The sequence below is a fragment of the Ochotona curzoniae genome, unplaced genomic scaffold (assembly GCF_017591425.1).
Source record: "Ochotona curzoniae isolate NIBS_2020 unplaced genomic scaffold, NIBS_Ocur_1.0 scaffold_3835, whole genome shotgun sequence".
Lineage (NCBI taxonomy): Eukaryota > Metazoa > Chordata > Mammalia > Lagomorpha > Ochotonidae > Ochotona > Ochotona curzoniae.
This window is the reverse complement of record NW_024467114.1, coordinates 32,748,456-32,765,655: the sequence shown is the minus strand read 5'-3', so window position 1 is coordinate 32,765,655 and position 17,200 is coordinate 32,748,456. Positions and strand designations below refer to the sequence as shown.

The following is a 17,200-nucleotide window of genomic DNA, read 5'->3' as shown; positions in this document are numbered from 1 at the left end:
AAAATACGGAGCAAACAGAGACTCTATGATGGAGTATGTCAATCAGTGGATTCTTCAAAGACCTCATAGAGCTTAGAGTGGCAAGATGGGCAGCGATTCATAACTGTTGAACTATCAAAACCACCTGAGCAAGAACCTTGGAGCATGCCCTACATCCAGGACCTGGGGAGGTTGGGAAATTGGGTGGGCCTTCTCCCTTAATACCCCGCTTTAAACATGAAGGAAACAATATGGAAATAATGGTCTTATCCACTTTCCTATAGCCCTTGAACCTTTTACCCTAATTAACTATGTAAAGATTGTCAAAATAAAATAATAATTTAAAAAAAGTTCAGTTCTTTCAACAAATTTCGAGGGAAAATAGACTAGGAAGAAGGGGGGGACAGAGAAACTTGTGGATTAAAACTGTAAAATGCAGATCTTTTCAAAGTTATTTTCACAAAAATACACTGAGAGAGGGGAGAGGAAAGTGATAACGGAAAGGCAAGAAGGGGGAAAAATACAGTGAACATATCACTGAAGGCAGGTGCTGTGGAGCAGCACGCTTGTGGAAGCTCCAAATTCGGCACACTGCTGGTTCCAGACCGGCGAACTGAGGTTTCAGACCCAGCTTCCTGTGGGTGTGCCTGGCAGGCTCAGAAGATGGCACAACTACTTGGGTTCTGCTACCCATGTGGGAGACCTGGATGGAATCCTGGCCCAACTCTGGATGATAAGAGAATCTGGGAAGTAAACCAGCAGGTGGATTTTAAAAAGTTTCTTTTTTTTAAAGCTGATATGAGGGTTATGTTTAGAATAAGAATTCTGTATTTTAGAGCTGTATTATGAATATTTACCAATGGACTGCTGTAGGAAATACATGAAGTATGTACAATTGGCTAGGACTGGATAAATGTCTAACCCAGCATTGTACTATTTCTTTCACTTTTAATGTTTGAAATTTTTCTTTAAGCATCTTTTTTAAAACCACAGCGATCATAAACTTCACTTCAACAATAAATACAGTAACATTTCTATTTCCCAATAGGGAAGTAAAGAGCCTGTCACTAACCTATATATTACCTGGGATTAAAAAATTCACCCGCGCAGGGGTTTGGCTTAGGGGTAAAGATGCTGCCTGGGACACCACCATCCCCTACGGAAGGGCCAGGGCTGGAGTCCTGGCACTGTTCCTAACTGCAGTTGCCTTTAATGCCCACCCTGGAGGGCAGCAGGGGCTGACAAGGCTGTTTGGACTTCTGCAGTCACACAGGGGCTGTGGACTGAGTTCCCAGCTCCTGGCTTAGACCTATCCCAGTCCCAGTATGTTGCAGGTATTTTGGAAATAACGAACAGGTAAGAAATGTCTCTCCATCTCTGTATCACTGTAATAAATACAACTTTTTAAGTTTCAAATGATTGTTAATATTGGATCAACATACACATGGCTGTTCCATTAAGAAAAACATAGTTTTAAATATGAAACTAAGCAGTCTGAATATTCTGTTTTATGTGCAGGTCTGTATAATACTTATTTATTTTTTTTTAATTATGATCCTTTGGGGCAGGTGCCATGACAAAGCAGGTAGGCACCAGCGTTCCAGATGGACACCGGTTCATGGCCCAGATGCCCTAATTTCACCCCAACTCCCTGCCTACTGTCTAGATAGAGGATGGCTCAAGCAGAGGATGGTTCAAGTACTCCAGCCCCCACACCCATCCAGAAGAAGCTCCTGGCTTCAGAACGGCTCAGCTCCAGACACTGCAGCCATCTGGGGCGGGAACCAGAGGGAGGAAGATTTCTCTGTGTGTGACTCTCCTTTCTTTAACTCTTTCAAAAAATAAATAAATAAAGTATCTTCCAAAAAACTGCTGTCTTCCAACTATTTCACACATTTACACTGATTCTATTATTAATTAGGCCTCAAAGACACGAAGGTGAATTCATTTCTATTCCCAATATGCTTACAAACTGCAAAGGTAAAACAAAAGCAACTATCATAAAGGTAATAATATACACCAAAATAAAGATATTTGCAGTGTTTGGAAAATACAGAAAAATACAGAAGCTCCAAGAGTTTAAACTATTCCTTTGTCTTTAAAAGGTAAGTTGTATAGCACAATGAAACTCTTCTTTGTAATTTATTTCCTCAAAATGGTGTCACCCAAGAACCAACTGCTGACTTTGTACATTAGAGTTTCAGTAATTTTCAAAAACAAAAACTCCCCATGAATAGATTCCCTAGCATTTATTTAGGGTCCTTGAGAGTACCCCACAGGGGCTGTAACTGTAGCATAGTACACACAGCCACCACCTTCAATATCATATCCCAAAAAGGTGCTGCTTCTCATCCCGGCAGCTCCATTTCCCATCCAGCTTCCCGATACTGTCCTGGGAAAGCCAAAGAGCATGGCGAAGTGCTTGGGCCCCGTCACCAACATGGGAGGCCGGGAGGAAGCTCCGGAGGTTTGACAGTAGCCCAGTCTTGGCCACTGCAGCAACTCAGGGAATGGACGCACACATGGTCTCTCTCTCCACTCTTTCTCCTCTCTTCTTTCTCTCTCTCTCTCTCCCCAAGTCTTTCATATAAATATTATAAAATAAATTAAGAAAAAGGTATCCCACAAGGCAAGTGCTCTGAGACCCACTGCGCAGAAGCAGAACTGAGGGGAGAATTTATTTGATTCCCAAAATTAAAGCGAACACTCTAGGGGATTTATACTTTGATGTCTAAATATATTTTTTAAATTCATTCATAAATGGTAATAAAATAAGGCTAGTACCCTTATTCTGCATGTACCAGTTGTGTGGTATAAATAAATATACTCTTCAGAAATTTCCAAAAAGCATTTATCACAAATAACTATAAATAATCACAGTGATTACATGAAAAAGGACAATGGCATCTACATTGCACCAGCCATCAATTAGAATGAACTGAAACAATCAGCCATGCCCCCCCCAAAAAACCCTGAAACTTTTCAAACTCATTCAATTTTCAGTAAAAAGTAGAAAAACCTAGTCTCACATGATGTTAAAACTAACCATTTAGGGTCTAGTAAGATGGCTTCGTGGCTAAATCCTCGCCTTGCAACCACCCGGGATCCAATATGGGCAGCTGGTGCCCCAGCTGCTCCACTTGCCATTCAGCTACCTGCTTACGGCTTGGGAAAGCAGTGGAGGATGGTCCAGTGCTTTGGGACCCTGCACCCATGTGGGAGACCCTGAAGAGGCTCCAGGCTCTTGGCTCCTTGCTTTGGATTGGCTCAGCTCTGGCTGCTGGCGTCACTTGGGAAGTGAATCAGCAGATGGAAGATCTTTCTCTCTGTATCTAGTTCTCTCTGTAAATCTGCCTTTCCAAAATTCAGATTCATTTCACAGTTTTTATAATCCCTCATCTTAACACAGGAAGTAACTGACATCACAAATCTGCTGCTACTGCATATATTACGATATAGAAAACTGCCTGAAACTCTCCTGGGTATCCACATTCATTATGCCCAAAATCCAATTCATTATATACCCCAAATACCTCTGTCACTTTGTTTCTTTGGCCTCTCGGTAGGACACTTGCTCCCTAGACTCTGGCTTCTGATTCTAGCCTCCTGCCCAGACAGACTCTAGCAGGCAGTGCTGATGGTGTAAGGAGCCTGGTTCCTGTAACCCAAGCCAGCCAAGAAAGAGACCTAGTTTGCACTTCTGGCGCCAGGCTCAGGGCCCAAACATTGCCGGCATTTCCAGAGCAAAGTGTGGGCGGGGGAGGCTGATGCAAATTCTCTCTCTCTCTCTCTAATGAATTTAAAAAATATTAAGAGAACCTGAGACCAGCAGGATGGTTGAATTGCCTACTCCTCGCCCAACAAGCACCACACCTCAGCTCCTGGCTCCAAATCAGCTCAGTTGTGACTGGTGCAGCTATTAGGAGAGTGAACCATCGGATGGAAGATCTTTCTGTCTTTCCTCTCCGTAAGCATGCCTTTCAAATGAAAAAAAAAACTTTAAAAATTTTTAAATAAAATAGTAAGTATCAAGTAAGCTCCTTTGAGGCATGCCTTCCCTCAGTCCTTGCACCCTCTTCCCAGAGAATGCTACTTCAAATGCCACAGTTCTTGGGAATGCTGATCTGCCTCTTCTAATCTGATAGCAAAGCTCTGCTATTTCAAAGGCAAACAGTTGATAGCCTCAAGAAGCTCACAGTTTTGCATCAAAAGGCAATGCATATGATAACAAAATACAATACAATCACAGCAACCCATCAACTATCATGAGAGGCTAGTAAGGAGCATATCTTCCCAGGTGGCTGCAAAAGAGGGAGGGAATGAATCAAAAAAAGCATTTTAGAAAAAAAAAAAAAAGACAGCTGGAATGAGGTTCTCAAAGGATAACCAGAATACAGGTAGATAACAGGGGACCTGAAGTAAGACAATTCAATTACAACTAACAAACTGAGCAACGCAGAGATGCAAGGAATAGGACATACTTCATCATTATAAACAAACTAAATATTCAACCAGTAATTGTTACAACAATAAATAATAAACATGTATGTTTCCTGTATGCAAGCCCTAACACAGCCCTGAGGACCATATTATCCTATCTAGTTTCCCTTTCTCCAACTCTCAGCTGGTTTAGGACAGCTATGTTATCAAACACAGAGGCAGCGAATAAATACACTATTGGGAGACCCTGGCCCAATAGGGATCTGAAATAGACTTTTTCCAAGAATGCAAAAAGTTATAAATGACTGCCAGTCAGTAGGAAAATGTGGAAAATGATTCTGGAGCTGGCACAGTCACTTCCAGAGGACATACAGGTCACTAAGTCAAGAAGCGAGCAAAGAGAAGCACTAGAAACAAAGCTGAGTATGCTGTAAAGCCAAGTTCAGACTCTGTGGATACCAAGGCAAATGGAAGAAGGGAAGCCTCAGGCAGCATTGCAGTTCCAGTAAGAGCAGCTGTATTCCAGTTTACTTCCATGGATTCCCCTTTTCCATGAAGTAATTGGAGTATACTTCTGTTCCTTACATTCACGAATCCCAACTGGAAACCAACAAGATGAGGCAAATGCCAGCAATAGGTAAGTCTTAGTCAAGATGCACTATGTAGCTAACACAGAAGCATTCAAGAACTCTAATTCCCATACCTGGCTCTGCTCCATGACAGCATGTGAACTCAAGCAAAGTATCTCACAACCTGTTTATTCACTGTAGATTTCACATGAATGAACAGTTTAAAACATTAACTTGGGATGACAGTACGGTATACATGTGTATGCGCACACAAACTCAATGATACACTCTTAAAGCAACTCTTTTGAGAACTTCTGTTGATTTTTTGCACAGGCAAGAAGGATGTAAATCTGAAGCATAAGCATGCTTCCTTCTAAAGATTCTCTGGTCTGGCTGGGTCTTATGTAAATTATTTGGCTATTGAGGTCATTAAGGCCACTGAAAAATCAAAAAGCAGTACTGGAAACAAAAATAGTAGAGTATGTATGTAAAAATATGAAATTGGATTTTAACATACTTATTTGACCTGTCCCCCTCTTGAACTACTCAAAAAGGCCTGCCCATCCTCCATATCTGAAGGCATTTTATGAGGGACTCCTTAAGCAGAGATGACAGCAGTGTGAACCATACGAATGATCCCTAACACACTAAGCCACAGTGACAAGTTTGGATCTCCACAGCCAGTTTAAAGAGCAAATAATAAGTTGAGACTCAAATCTCACCAATCACAACTTATTTTAGGATTATTATTTCACTATCACATAGATAAACCAGGAAACAGGAAGCAAGTATCAACCAAACTGGTGTACCACCAACACAAGGACTGACAAAAGTTTAATGCGGGTAGGGCCACAAGATAAAGCAGAAGATAGATCTGTATTATACGCAGAGTTTTAAAAAAGGAAAAAACACAATACTTTTCATGTATTTCACAAACCTACTAGCAGGTACATATCTTCTAACACTAAAGTAATGAACAATGATCTTCAGATTTTTTTTTCCCTCACTAAAACCCCACAGACAAAAGTCCTTTCCTAACTTTGGCCTGACTAAGCACTGGCTGTTGCAGTCACCTGGAGGAGGAAACAGCAAATGCAAGATCTCGACATCTCTTTCCCTCTCATTCTCTCTCTCTTTCTCTCTTCCTCCTTCCATCCCTCCATCTTCTTGCCTCTCAGCCCTACATATGTTCAATATTTTATGTGAATATATTACAAAGATCCTACCAAATCTTTTAGATACTATTCAGAAAAAGTTATTTCATCAAACCACAATTTCTACTTATACTTAGATATTAGTCATCATAAACATATTTCCATATATTTTACAATGAATTTTTATTAATAAAAAAACTACATTAAAGCACATAATAAATATGCGACTCAGCTATTTCTGGTCTCTATTTTGGCAAAAACAACTAAGGGACTATGAGTCTTAAGCACTCTAGAATATCCTAACATTGTCATTGCAGCCACGGTTCTTTAGAGCTATCACCTGGCAGCAAGTAATAAGCCCTGGTCAAATGATGCAAAATAAAACCATATTCAATAAACTAGCTGGTTAACAGAAACACTGTCTATTCTTGACAGCTTGAGTAAGCTTTCCAGTCATTTTCAATAACTCTGAACTCTTTTCTTGGCAAAATTTGAGGCTCATTTTCACTAAAGTCAAATTAAAAAATGAAATGCTAAAAAAAGAGAGGGGGGAGGTCAACCTTCCATGACGGGTCATCATTTAGTTCAAACTCAATCAAAGTCAGCCTTAGCTCAAAAGCAGAAGAGGTCTGGCTTCCATTTAACCTATTTTAACCATTTACTTCACATTTTCATCCTACTGTTAAGTGTTACACAAGAAATTCTTTTAGTAAACACAGGACAGTCTCAGATTTAAACTGCCAAAATATCATCAGTTGACGCCTCACTTAAGTAACTGTAGTAACTCCTTGAAAGTAACCGAAACTATTTCAAAAGCTATTTATCCTTATATTATTTTTTTTTCCACTTTGTGTAACAGGTATTTACTTAAGCCTCAAAATCATTCCTAGATTCTAACAACATTAAGAACTATGAAGGAAAACAAGAGAAGAAGGAACAAACAAAATAAAATTTAAGAGATTACTTGAAAAAAAAGATACTGGCTGAAAAATCTATTGCAAAATATGTACCAAGTAAGATTCATACCTTAAAAAAGACTGATCTTTGGCTCATTTTCTTTCTCAAGTCAGCATGATCTCAGCATGATAGAGGGCAAACAAAAACAAACTGGGGCTATGTAAAATGGTGCAGCCACTGTGTAAAACAGTTGGTGGTTCCTAAAAAAGTTAAACATAGAATTACCATATGACCAAGAAATTCCATTCCAAGGTGTGCATAGCCAAAAATACTGAAAACAGGTAAACATGTAGACACATGTTCACAACAGCACTATTTACAACTAAAAGATGCAAACAGCCTCAATTTCCATCAACAAATTAGATATACAAACTGTGGTATCTCTATTCATTGGAGTATCATTCAGTCATAAAAAAGGAATGGAGTACTGATGGAAGTAAATGAACCTGGAAACAGTGCACTACATCCAGAGGCCAGATGCAAAACACCACAGACTGTAGAACTCCATTTACAGCAGCTTCCCTTCTCCAGTTTCACTTTCCATGTTTTTAGTTACCTGGTAAACTGCAGTTTGAAAATACTGAATGGAAAATTCCAGAAATAAAGAAGTCTTAAGTTTCAAGCTGAGTGTTCCTCTGAGCAGCCTCCTGATCCACCCCACCTAGCAGGCCAGTTGTCCACTGGCAGGCATGACCATGAAGTATGCACTACCCCACATTATTCGCTGTGTAGCCACCTAGAGTAACTGTAGCAGGTATCTGTTCTCCTAACCCGTATTCCTTTGTCTCAATGCCTCTATTATCCACCTCACTTAGCACATGTAGCCACTGTATCTCTAATCATAAAAAGCATGAATACAGTACAGTAAGATAACTGAGACTCAGTTTGCATGATTTTATTACGGTGTGTTGCTGTAACTGCTCTACTTTATTAGTAATTATTGTCTTTCATCTCTTACTGAACTTAATTTACCAACACATATATAGCAACAAGCATACTATGTACAGGATTCCACACTATGCACAGTTTAAAGCACTCCCAGGGAAAATGGTGTGGGGAACCTTAGCATGCATCCTTGCAGATCGAGACAGGAATAATATATGTGCAGTATCCATAATTAATCAAAACCATGCAGACAGAGCTCAAATTGGTGGTGGCCAAAGGGTAAAAAAAAAAATCGGCGCAAACAATGAATACTAGTCCTCCTTTTAGACAGAAGAAAATATGTGGTGACTGCACAACATTGTATTTTCAACTTGAATGAACCATTCTTTTCAAAATAGTTACTACAGGACATCAATGTTATTTCAATTTTTCGAAAGAATTAAAACAAACAAAAACACTGGGTCAGAAGATACAATTTCTAGGCCCAGGTATTTGTGAAATAGGTGTGGAACAAACATAAAAAGTCAACCAATTATCAATAATCTGTATCTGTAGCACTGAATTTTTATTTCATTACTATTTTTAAAGTTATCTTCATTGTATTTTAAAGGGAGAGGAAGACAGGCAAATAGGGAGGGAATCTTCCATCTGTTGGGTCATTCTCCCAAATATCTTCAAAAGCCAAAGCCAGGTACTCAGTCTCAGGTGATAGGGACCCAAGCACACGAGCCATCAACAGCTGCCTTCCTGGGTGACCAGCAGGCAGGTGGAATGTGAAGCAGACCCAGAACTTGAGCCCAGGGATGCTGATATGGGATGTGAGTTGTCCCACATAGTGAACGAACCACCACAGATAATGTCCACCTCTATATTTTTAAATCATACTATAATATGTAATTTATCTGAAAGACAATGTATAAGATGCTAGTTAAGGTCTTCAGCAACAGTTTTACAGGAAAGATATTAGAAAGTTTACTATACTTTCTTCCCATGATGACTTCAAATAAAAATGGGTATACTAAAAGATAATGCAACAAAGAGTCTTGCAAGGAATATAAATGTGATGAAGGGGGAAGGAGCAGAAATCCCTCCTAGTTTAGCATGTGTAGGCCTAGGAATTAAGTCACAGCAAGCAGGGAGTGCAGCAAGCTGGGAGCAGGTGCAAGGCTTTTTGTCCTGTCAAGGCTGGGCACACTCCTTTGGAGCTGAATGAGATGCATGGGAACTCCAACACTCTGAACTGGCCAACTGCCCGGTAAAGGTGGTGATAAACCTACCAAAGACTTGTGTTTTGGCCAGCCTGTAGGGAAACTGAGTGCTAATCTAATAAGGGGAAGGTACTGACCACCAGCAACCCACTGCCCTGCACCAGTAGGATAAACAATATCCTAACATTGACTACTGTGTCTCTCTCACACTCAGAGAGGCCTGTGTCAAATAGGATTTGGCATACTGCTAAACAGGGCAGTCCCTTGTGGAAATGCCAAAGTTAACACCCAGGGTGTCAGAAGGATCCCATGATCTCACAGCAGGGAGCAGTAACAGACTGCAGGGGCAGCAAGGGGGGACTGCAAGCAGAGTCCCTGCTTTTAGAGGATTCATTTCCTTGAGCTTTGTACTGACCATGAAGAGAACTCACATACGTAGGACCATAAAAGCAGAGAGGAGAACTGTAGGTAACGGCGCTCTTAGTTTCCAATGCAGAACACACACCTCAAATCCTGAGCAAAGTCCTCTAGAGACAAGGATCTGGTTATAACACTATGGAGAGATGCCATGGAAATTCAAGTTTGGGAAAGTTCATTTCAGCCTTAACTTCATCCTTTCTCTTATCCTTTGAATATGACACACTATTAATGAAGCTAAAATCTCAAATTCAAGACAGAATTTAAATAATTACCTTTTGACATCAAAAGCATAAATAACAAAACAGGAGACATAAAAGTCAGCAAAGTTTGTGGTGCAAATGATACCAACAAGGAAACGAAAAGCCACGCCAGAAAATGTTTTATTTTTTTTCTTATTTGCAAAGCATGTATATGACAACAGACTCCTAATTGTAAAACACAAAGAACTCATAAAACTAAATAGAGGAATAACCCAACTAAATAGGAGCATGAGAATCTGAACAAGGCACACGAATGCTCAAAAGAAAATAAAAAGCTGCTCAAAATCACTGGCCATCAGGGAGATGCAAACGTAAACCACCATGAGATACCACTTCTCACTAGGCCTACTACAATTCAAAAGACCTCTTCACAGGCCCTGCAGGATATGCAGAAACTATGAAGGGACTTCAAAAGTTGGTGGGTCAACCCAACCGAACAATGTGCACTCCCCGTGAGCATTTGGCACATGCCTCGCAGAGCCCTCCTGCTGTGCCAGTGGGGCTGCCAATTCGCAAAGCACCTTGCAGTTCCTCGAAGGCCTCAACAAACTTGCCACAAGACCCAACAATTCCACTTGTCAGTATATATCCACAGGAAAGGAACACATAGTCCACCCAAAACCAACACAGATGTTCATGGAGACACTATTTACAACAGCCAAAGGTTGTGAAAATTCATCAGTCTCCATGAACTAATGAAAGGATAAAAGAAATGTACGATATTTATACGATGGAATATTATTCAGCAATAAAAAGATATCTAAAATGCACATATATGCTACGATATGAATGAACCCTAAAGACATGTCACAAAGACCCTCCATTCATACAGACCTTCCACAACAAATTCCTGGAGATAGATCTGTGACTGCATGGGTGCTGGGGAGGAAGACTCAGAGAGTGAGGACTGTCTTTAGGGTCACAAGTTCCGTAACTTATCATGATAAGGGATGCGTAATTTCAAACATAACAAAAGCTATTGATTTCACATTTGAAGAGAACTGCATTCATGTGACATGTGAATTACATCTCAATATGGCTATTTTGCAAACTACTAGTTTGTACAAGCAAGAAGTGACAGAGAGAAGTCAAGGTGGCTAAAGGACAAACACAAACGAAGGGAACAAGTTGATCTGCGGTAAAACAAGCCTGAAGTAATTTTCAGAATTAAAGTGCTATTTTGTTGTAGTGTTCATGGGCCATGAGCAATCTTACCTCTAAAGTACACCTGGCAACATGAAGCAAGGTTTACGGGTATTACAGCTCAGGGGAGAAGACGCTATATAGACCAGAGATGCTGCACCGCACCTTATCACACTGAGACCATTCCCTAAAATGATGAAAAGGGAGAAAACAAGCAGACAGGAGATACAACAAAGAACACAGAAAAGGACTAGGAAGAAAAAAATAAATAAATAAAATGCAGAGAATAAAAATGAGAAAAGGAGAGGGGTCAGACTGTGGCACAGCGAGCTAAGGTGCAGCCAGCAACATCCACTCACAGGGCGGAGTTCCAGCTCCCCTTTTTCTGATCCAGCCTGATACTAAAAACCCTGGGGACGCAGCAGCTGATGGCCACAACCTTGGGTTCCCGAAATCCACATGAGAGGCCAGGATGAAGCTGTACAATCCTGGCTGTGGCAGGCATTTGGAAAGTGAAACAAAAGACAGAAGATTTGTCTCTCTCTTCCTCTCTATCATTCCATCTTTAAAATAAAATAAATATTTTAAAATAGCCAAAAAAGGAGAGAATGGCAGCCGGAAAGAAAAAAAAAAAAAAAGAAGAAGAAAAACAGGTAAATAATTCTGGACTAAAGAGAGAAATCACACTACTGCATGATATCCTGACTCAAACTAACAAAATCTAAATATTACATGATAAAGGTATTTACTAATAAATTTATTATATTACAATCATGCTGCTGTTATATTGAAAAAAAAATCCTTATTCCTGGGAATTTCATAAAAGTATGTTCATGCTAAGTGATATACTATCTGCATTTTACCTTAACAAGTCTGAACTATAACAACAAAAATAACACACAGTTAGAAATAAAGAAAATAGGACCAAATATTAGTTACCCTAGATTTTGGTCCACAAGTGCTAGTCTTAATATCCTTTTCAGTGTTCATTTCTGTTTGAAAATTTTCATTATAAAATTTAAAAAAATATTACCAGTAAGTGGGGTGAGCATCATCGTGCAGCATGTCAAGCTGTCACTTGCAAAAGTGGCACCTCCCATCCTCATGGAGACTCGGATAGGGCTCCTGCCACCATCTGGCCCAGCCTCAACTGTTACAGGTATTTGGGGAGTGAGCCAGAACGTGGAAAATGGCTTCCCTGATCATAAGCACTTTTTCCTTTAATCTTTCTGTAACTGACTTTCAAATAAGCACATATATTTTAAAAAAAAAAACCTGACAATGAATTTTAAAATTATACTGAAACCATTTCTTTGAAAGCTTCTCTTGAATGTTGGTGTAGGTTCTGGTTCATTGTGTTTCTGAAATTACCACAGAAACGTTTTAATTGAAAAGGGGCATTACCCAACTATATTTTCCAAAGCATGAACGAAAATATCAAAAAAGAATCTAAAGATGACATGTCCAATACCATTTTCTTTAGATCCCCTGTCACAACAACATGTTAAAGTAAATTAAAATGCACAGGGCAATACTGTGTCAAACATTCTTAACCTAAAAACTTCCTATTAATTAGTTCCCTTTATCTGGGCCACGTGACAGCACTTAACGTGCTCAAACATCAAGGTCATCCTCTATCACTGTCTCTATATATCACTGTATATTAAAAATAAACTCTTAGGGCTGGCGTACTGGCTCAACTGACCAATCCTCCACCTCCACGCACGAGCATCTTACATGAGCTCTGATTCATGTCCCAGCTGCTCCATTGCCCATCCAGCTCCCTGCTTACACCTGGGAAAGCAGTGGAGGATGCCCCATGTCTTAGGACCCTACAGCTATGTGAGAGACCCAGAAGAAGTTCCTGACTCCTGGCTTCAGATCAGCTTAGCTCTGGCTATGGTAGCCATTTGGGAAGTGAACCAGAAAACGGAAAATCTTTACCTGTCTTTCCTTCTCTCTGGAAATCTGCCTTTCCAACAAAAATAAATAAATCTTTAAAAAGAAAGAAACCATTACTTGGAAATCCATCCTAACTTCTTATAATTGAATTAGAATGAATAAATTTAGTTTATACAACAGAAAACTTCCACTTTCACAAGATCCTTCTCTAAAGCACAAAAAATGTTGATCAAAGCAATTCACTGGCGCCAAGCAAGATAAAACAGTCCCTTTCTGCAAATGGGCGTTTGGCCTAGCAGTGAGGATATCCGCCTCCCATTCCAAAGTGCCTCGGTTCCGTATGTGGCCAGTACACACCCAGGAGGCAACAGTGATGGTGCAAGCAGCTGGGTTTCTCCCATCCTAAGAAGTAGATCTGGACTGTATGTCCAGGCATGGTCAACAGCAGCACTAGCTTTTGTAGGCAACTGGAGAGCAAACCATTAAATGGGAGCTCTCCCTCTCCATGCTTGCCCTCTATCCCCCAAAGAAAAACAAGATTTTTCTGACCCAGTGCAGAGGCCTAGAAGCTAAAGTCTTCACCTTGAACACACCGGAATCCCATGTTGGCACTGGTTCTGGTTCAGGTGGCCCTGCTTCCCATCCAGATCCCGGCTTGTGGCCTGGGAAAGCAGTTAAGGACAGCCCAAAGCCTTGGGATGGCACCTGCATGGGAAACCTAGAGGAGGTTCCTGATTCCTGGCTTTGGGTCAGCGCAGCACCGGCCATTGCAGTCACTTGGGAAGTGAATCATCGAATGAAGATCCTCCTCTCTGTCTCTCCTCTCTGTATACCTGACATTCCAATAAAAATAAATAAATCTTTTAAAAAAAAATTTTAAGGCCATATTCAGTTACAAAAACTTTATCCCCTACTTACAGGGGGTATAGCAATTCTATTTAGTCCCAATATTCATAATTGTTTTATTTTTTTTTTAAAGATTTATTTTTATTATTTTTTCATTGGAAAGGCGGATATACAGAGAGGAGAGACAGAGAGGAAGATCTTCCGTCCGATGATTCACTCCCCAAGTGAGCACAACGGGCCGATACTATGCCAATCCGAAGCCAGGAGCCTCTTCCGGGTCTCCCACGTCGGTGCAGGGTCCCAAAGCTTTGGGCCGTCCTCGACTGCTTTCCCAGGCCACAGGCAGGGAGCTGGAAGGGAAGCGGGGCTGCCGGGATTAGAACTGGCGCCCATATGGGATCCCGGGCGTACAAGGCGAGGACCTTTAACCACTTGCGCCACCGCGCCGGGCCCCTGTTTTATTTTTTTTAAAGACCTATTTATTTATTTTATTGGAAAGGCGGATATACAGAGAGGAGAGACAGAGAGGAAGATCCTCCATCCGATGATTCACTCCCCATGTGGCCGCAATGGCCGATGCTATGCCAATCCGAAGCCAGGAGCCTCTTCCGGGTCTCCCACACAGGTGCAGGGTCCCAAAGCCTTGGGCCGTCCTCCACTGCTTTCCCGGGCCACAGGCAGGGAGCTGGATGGGAAGCGGGGCTGCTGGAATTAGAACCGGTGCCCATATGAGATCCCGGGCGTGCAAGGTGAGGACCTTAACCACTGTGCCATCGCTCCGGGCCCCCAATATTCATAACTGTTAACTTGTGCTGTTCCCCATAACACACAACCAGCAGAATCAAAACACAAGCCTATCTAATCTAAATCCTCAAGGCTTAGCACTGGATCCTCACCAATCTCATACCATTTCCTCCTCCAAAGAGGCGAGTCCTCTAAAACAGAACCATCACTTCCAAAGTGTTTACTACTGCTTAGGACTTTCATTAGCTGCTTTAAATATGTCTCATTCTCATAACTGTGATGGGTAGGGAATCATTTGTTCTATCAAAGGCTATTTGAATATATTCACATAATTCACGAAATACACAAAATCATCTATTTAAAAATTAGACTACTATAGATTTATTGGATGTTGGGTCACACTTCCAGCTACCTTGGCAGAGCCAGATCAAATGATATCTGAAACCTATGTGAGCCAGAAGCCGGATATTTCACACCAATGCTCTATGACATGAGTTACATTACTTATGATCAACCAATAAAGAAACAGCTAAGTCAGGGAACTTGAATTTAGTTTAAAACCTAAGCATCTGTACTTTATACTTACTTCAGGTATTGTTTTTTCAAAAAAGAAGGGAAAATACTGCACTCATTATCTGAATAGTTAAAAGCCATTCACTAAGATTCAAAATTTGTAATAATCTGAAAACTCAGAAGTACTAACATGACACTAACATCAAAAGTCATTGAAAATCTCTAATAATCTGATGAGGATATTTTAGGTATTAAGATAACTTTCAAAGTATGTTTCCGAGTTAGTATAAACCCAGATCACAAAAAATGCTGTAACATCAGAACAATGATCCTGATCCTCTTTAAATGAACATTCACAACAAATATTAAGCTTAACAATATGCATTTAATTCAAGGAGTGATGGGTCTTTCCAGGGTGGACATCGTGCACAGCAGCTAAGCTCCCACCCTTCATCAGAGTCCCAGTGGCTCAGCTTCCGGGGTCTCTGCTCATCCCCCATCCCACCCAGTGGGAGACGCAGACTCGTACTTGACCCAGCACTGGCCGCTGCAGATCTGGGAGAGTGAGCCAACAGATGAGCAATCTCTCTCCATCTGTCTCTTTGCCTATAAAGTAAATCTCATTAAATAAAAACTCAACCAAAAAAAAAAAAATACAAATTCAGAAAACTCACACAATCATACAAGGAAATACTGGGCTATACAGAATAAGAAAACATACAGACCATTCTACATTCACTGTTAATTAACAATGAAAAACACTTTAAAATCCATAAATAATGCATCAGAAAAAGCCAAAGCTAAATTTTCCACTGTGACCATTCAAATGAGGAAGGGAAAAGTGAAAGCTGAGAAAAATCTTTAAAGAATACACTGCTGGTCTACAAGCATAAAGGTGAATTAAAAAGACAGAAGGGGCAGGAGGAGGGGAGGACATCAACACAGCCATAAAGCAAAGGCAACCCGAGTACCAACGGAAAATGCAAGACCAGCACTGTGGCACGGCAGGTAAAGTGGCTGCCTGCAATGCAAGCATCCCATGTGGGTGCTGGTTTGAGTCCCAACTAATCCACTTCCAACCCAGCTCCCTGTTAAGGTGCCTGGGAAAGCAGATGATGGCCCAGGTCTCTGGGCCCCTGCAACTCATGTCGACTTGGATGAAGCTCTTACTTTCAACCTGGCCCGGCCCAGGCCAGCCACTGTGGTCATTTGGGGAGTACACCAGCAGACGAAAGGTTTTCTCAGTGTCTCTATTTCAAATAAATAAATCTCTAAGGGGATAAAAAGGAAAATGGTGACACAGATTCACCCACAAAGTAAGTAAACTGGTTAAGAAGAGAGGAAGACCCCATTTCTTGGCTGTAACAATTTACTGTGTTATTACAGGACCCCAGATAAACAGTCACTGTGTAAAGGAACTGTAATCATTTACCTGTCTAATACCATTTAGATCTAAATAAATATAAATGTGTAATAACTCAGCCTTGAGTTCTTTTGTTAACCTGCTGTACAGCTCTATTCATACTTTCTATCTGTGCTGCTATCAGTCAGATAAATAATTCAACAGAATGTTATCAAAAACCATGCTCAAACCTCTTTTTCTGAAACCTTTAAGTAAACATAAAGCTACTTTAAATAGAAGTTTATCCCACTGAGAGGAACTCTAGTTCTTTTTGTTTTTTCTTTTTAAGATTTATTTTACTTGGGCCTGGCATGGTAGCCTAGCAGCTAAAGCTCTCGCCTTAAACACGTCGGGATCCTATGCCTGGGAAAGCAGTAGAGAATGCTGTAAAGTCTCAGATTCCTGTACCCGCATAGGAGATCCAGAAGAAGCTCCTGTCTCCTAGCTTTGGACCTGCCTTGGCACTGTGGCCATTTGGGTCCACGAGCAGGGAACTGGATCAAAAGTGGGACTCACAGGGATGCCCACATACAGGTGGAGAATTAGCTGGCTACCCCACTGCGCTAGTCTGAATTCTAGTTCTTCAATCAGAAAACTGCACCAGCATTTTAAAAGCATACTGCAAGAGTACATCGTAATTTCCCTTTCCTTCCACCCACTATAAGTTTCAGTGGTTAGAAGAAATACCTGGGTAGCCAAAACTTCTGATCATGATCAATTCACACTATACAGTCATCACCCGTCTTGATTTCTGCTTGAAGCTCCATCTAGACCTGGC

At 40.8% G+C, this 17,200-nt stretch overlaps 1 protein-coding gene across 5 annotated transcripts in view; it reads right to left on the bottom strand.

Moving 5' to 3' along the window:
- Positions 1 to 17,200, bottom strand: part of SNX13 (sorting nexin 13) — a 109,937-nt gene that overhangs the window by 79,691 nt on the left and 13,046 nt on the right. Inside the window, exon 2 of one of the 5 annotated variants that reach the window (XM_040964933.1) lies at positions 7,169 to 7,299. The exons of 2 other annotated variants lie outside the window; for them this stretch is intronic. In XM_040964933.1, coding sequence (XP_040820867.1) covers positions 7,169 to 7,195 — 27 coding nt within the window. In that variant the 5' untranslated portion in view covers positions 7,196 to 7,299. Of the gene's footprint in view, positions 1 to 7,168; positions 8,535 to 17,200 lie in introns of those variants that run through there. 2 more of the 5 variants (XM_040964935.1, XM_040964938.1) reach the window with 2 other exon arrangements.